Raw genomic sequence first — 3,455 nt, 5'->3', positions numbered from 1 at the left:
AACTGTGTTAGAATTTATTTAAAAAAATAAAAAATTTTAATTACAAATTTAATAAAATTATAGAAACTAACAAAATAATTAAATCTTAAAAAAATTATCAATTACAAAACTATATATAAATAGGTTAAGTTATATACTAGGTTATGATCATCAATTAATCTTTTAGGTAACACGAAAAATTTAAATTTTTTAAGATTGCAAATTTAGAGAAAATGTGAACAGAAGAGACCCCAATACCATAATTGAATTTCTTTGTCCCTTCATTGTTTTCTCCATTATTTTCTCCGTCAACTAATTCTCTGTTTCTTATTATGGAAATTATAAATCAATTCAATATATGCTTTTTTTTATCTTCTCAAATTCTCCTTTAATATAACTAATTCCGTGCTTGACCTGTTGCTTTTCTTACAACTTGTATCAACATCAAATTTTAATTACTTAATTCTACTAATAATAATGCTTAAGATGCGCAATGCTCTTGTTTCTCCGTCTTTTGTCAGATTCTGCTTTTTTTTTTTTAAATGAATAAAAGCAACTTTTTCCCGAAATTTTAACCAAATGGACACATTAGCGTGACGAATAATATATATCTTATTATAAGTAGTAGCTAATACTAGTTTCATTTGTTTAATATTTAATTTCATGCTCCATCAATATTTCATTCCAATCTTTGAAAGTGACTCACTGTCTAACCAGTGTAACAGCAATATTCCAAGCAATCTTCATAAAAACTTGTCATCACTACGTCTTTCTCGTGTTCCTTCTCTTCTTTGCATTCAAGTAACAACAAAACAAGGCATCTATCTATACTGAAGTCTCTCTTGCTATTTATATTTAGTGGTGGAAGCTCTCTCTGCACGAATTCAAGGCTACTTAATTATCTCAATTAAGCCAACATTATGAAGGTAAGAATCTAATTAATCAACAATGTTTCGTTCCTTTCTTCTCAATAATCATGTGTTTCAATTACTATATATATTAATGGTAATTAAATTTATATGCAGCAAAAGGTAGTTATAAAGATCCAAATGCATTGTGATAAATGCAGAAATAAGGCCCTGAAAACTGCTGCAGAGGTACAAGGTCAATATCTTTTACCAATCCACTCTAGTTTAATTTACATTTTATCAAAGCAATTAGTATAATTTTGGTCATTAAAAGTGGATATCAAATTTAGATATAAAATAACTTAATTGGATTAGTGGAGCGGTCAGCTCACGCATCAATTTAAATAAGTGTTGGGAGTTTAAATCTCGCTTTATGTATACAATAATTCATTATTAACCAGTGACAGACATTTATTGGAGTTCAGATCTATAAGGTGGCGTTTGGTGGAGAGATAGAGACGGAAAGACTGAGATTGAGAGACAGAAATTGAAATAAATCTCAGTATTCTGTTTGGTGCAAAGTGGGAGACAGAAATTGAAACAAGAATGAAACTCTAATTTAATTTGTACAAGAGTAAAATTGAAATTAATTAATTGAAATGAAGATATTTTAGATATAAAATGTTATTAAAGTTTTAGTCTTCATCTCTAAAAATTTTAGTTCCCTGTGTCCTTATTTTTTGGAGGTAATGAAATACTGAAATTTTAGGGACAGAGACAGAAATTTTAGTACCAATCTCTGAACCAACAAACATGATATTAAGTTTCAGTCTCCCAGTCTCTGTCTCAATACCTCAAAACAAACACTACCTAATAAATTACTCCTTGACCTATTATACTGAAATACATTAAAAAACCAAAATTTAGATATAAAATAGCATTTAACTAGAGTGAATTAGGATAGGAATTTGTGCTATCTCATGTGGTATTGAAGGATTGATTTTAGATATTTAACTTGTTTTTGGAACGAATTGTCAGGGGTGACTATGGTGTCACTTGAAGGGGATGAGAAAGATCGCGTGGTGGTGACTGGAGACAACATCAACACAATTTACCTGATCAACCAACTGAACAAGAAGTTTAAGTGCGTAACGGTTGTGAGCATCGAAGAGGTGAAGAAGAAGCAAGAGGAAAAGAAGGATGATAAGAAGGATGATAAGAAGAAGGATGAGAAGAAGAAGGATGAAAAGAAGAAGGAAGAGAAGCCATTCTGTGCTGTTCTGTGTCTCCCAGCTCCACCACATGCTCAATGCTCCAGCTGCCAACCCAAGTGTGAGCACCTATCATCCACAAATATCTCATTTTTATTCCCATACTATGTCTTATTTGTAAGAGTATTTTCGTTATCGTATCTATTAATTCACTCTTTTATTTATTATATAGAAAATTATATGATGTCTAATACACCAGTGTTTAATTTGTCTTAAAATTGAAAGAGATAAAAAAAAAAAAAAGGGGATGTAACTTTAATTTAATTTTCAAAAATTTTGTGATATTAATTGAACCTTTAAAAAAATTGTCAGATTAGTTTATTCTAATAGATAAATGCTACATTTTTTTTATCTTTGAGAGATAAATATGACATCAAATAGTCTATTAGAAGAAATGTGAGAGATCAATATATTTTTTCAAGACTAAATTATTATGACAAACATGTCCTTTTGAGAGATTAAATTGATATGGGAAAGTTTCTTATGACTAAATTTAGTTTTCTTTTTGTCATAAACTTGTCCCATTCTTTGGTATTCAATGCTGGTATTTGTATTTTCACAAGATAGGCGATCATTGCACCAAGTGTCAAGGGCCAAAGTGTGAATGCAAGTGTGTCCTAATATGCTTCAAGTGCAACAATCCAAAGTGTGATGGAAAATGCAACATTTGCATCAAATGTGAGAGTCCCAAGTGTAGTGGTCACTGTTCTTCCCCTCCCAAGCCTCCTACTAAGCCTGAATCCAAACCGCCAGAGCAACCAAAACCACAGCCACAGCCACAACCACAACCGCATCCGATTTACATTAATTGCCCTCCATGGTGCAATTGTCCAAGGTGCTATGTTGTGCCATGTAATCCCCCAGCTTGCAACTACAGGGTTGTTTATGAATCAAACCCTGATAATTGCTCCATCATGTGATCAATTAATCAAGGGATGCTATGTATGGCTTAATAAGACATTTGTGATTTTCTGATTATTACTCATTTTTCAGACACATGCACACAAGCACACTTGTTCATTATTCTACCCTTGGTTCGTTTCTTGAAAATTTTCTATGTTGCAACCATGTTTAATTGAGGAGAGAAATTTGTATGTGCTTCTAAGAATAAACTCGTCACAATATATATATATATATAGTAGTGGTCAATTTTATTGCTTTGGCATTAATTTTTCCTTTGTTTTAGTGGTCACTTGTCTCATGTTTAGAAGTATATATTTGAAACGTGAAATTTCTGAGATTAGAAATATTTTCAAAATAAGAATTGTTTTATACTATAACATTTATATTTTTAATTGACGTGAAATTTCTAATAGGAACAAAGCTAGAATTTGATACAAATTAACTATGTATTTTT

At 30.9% G+C, this 3,455-nt stretch overlaps 1 protein-coding gene across 2 annotated transcripts; it reads left to right on the top strand.

Moving 5' to 3' along the window:
- Positions 684–3,267, top strand: LOC107642098 (protein PYRICULARIA ORYZAE RESISTANCE 21). Of its 2 annotated transcripts, XM_016345416.2 has the most exons (4): positions 684–905; positions 1,005–1,083; positions 1,866–2,159; positions 2,666–3,267. In XM_016345416.2, exons 1-4 carry the CDS (start codon positions 900–902, stop codon positions 3,016–3,018), a joined length of 732 nt encoding a protein of 243 aa, XP_016200902.1. In that variant the 5' UTR covers positions 684–899; the 3' UTR covers positions 3,019–3,267. The 2 variants fall into 2 exon arrangements, with proteins under 2 accessions (XP_016200902.1, XP_020958502.1); XM_021102843.1 differs by lacking the exon at positions 684–905 and having other exon boundaries at positions 1,005–1,076.

This window comes from Arachis ipaensis, chromosome B05 (genome assembly GCF_000816755.2).
Source record: "Arachis ipaensis cultivar K30076 chromosome B05, Araip1.1, whole genome shotgun sequence".
Classification (NCBI taxonomy): Eukaryota; Viridiplantae; Streptophyta; class Magnoliopsida; order Fabales; family Fabaceae; genus Arachis; species Arachis ipaensis.
The sequence above is the reverse complement of the archived record's forward strand: the minus strand, read 5'-3'. Positions and strand labels throughout refer to the sequence as shown.

Bases quoted from the DNA above. Each gene is read 5' to 3' on its own strand.
- LOC107642098 (XM_016345416.2), top strand. The intron at 1,084-1,865 runs GTCAATATCTTT...ACGAATTGTCAG, and splicing joins AACTGCTGCAGAGGTACAAG to GGGTGACTATGGTGTCACTT. The intron at 2,160-2,665 runs GTGAGCACCTAT...TTCACAAGATAG, and splicing joins CTCCAGCTGCCAACCCAAGT to GCGATCATTGCACCAAGTGT.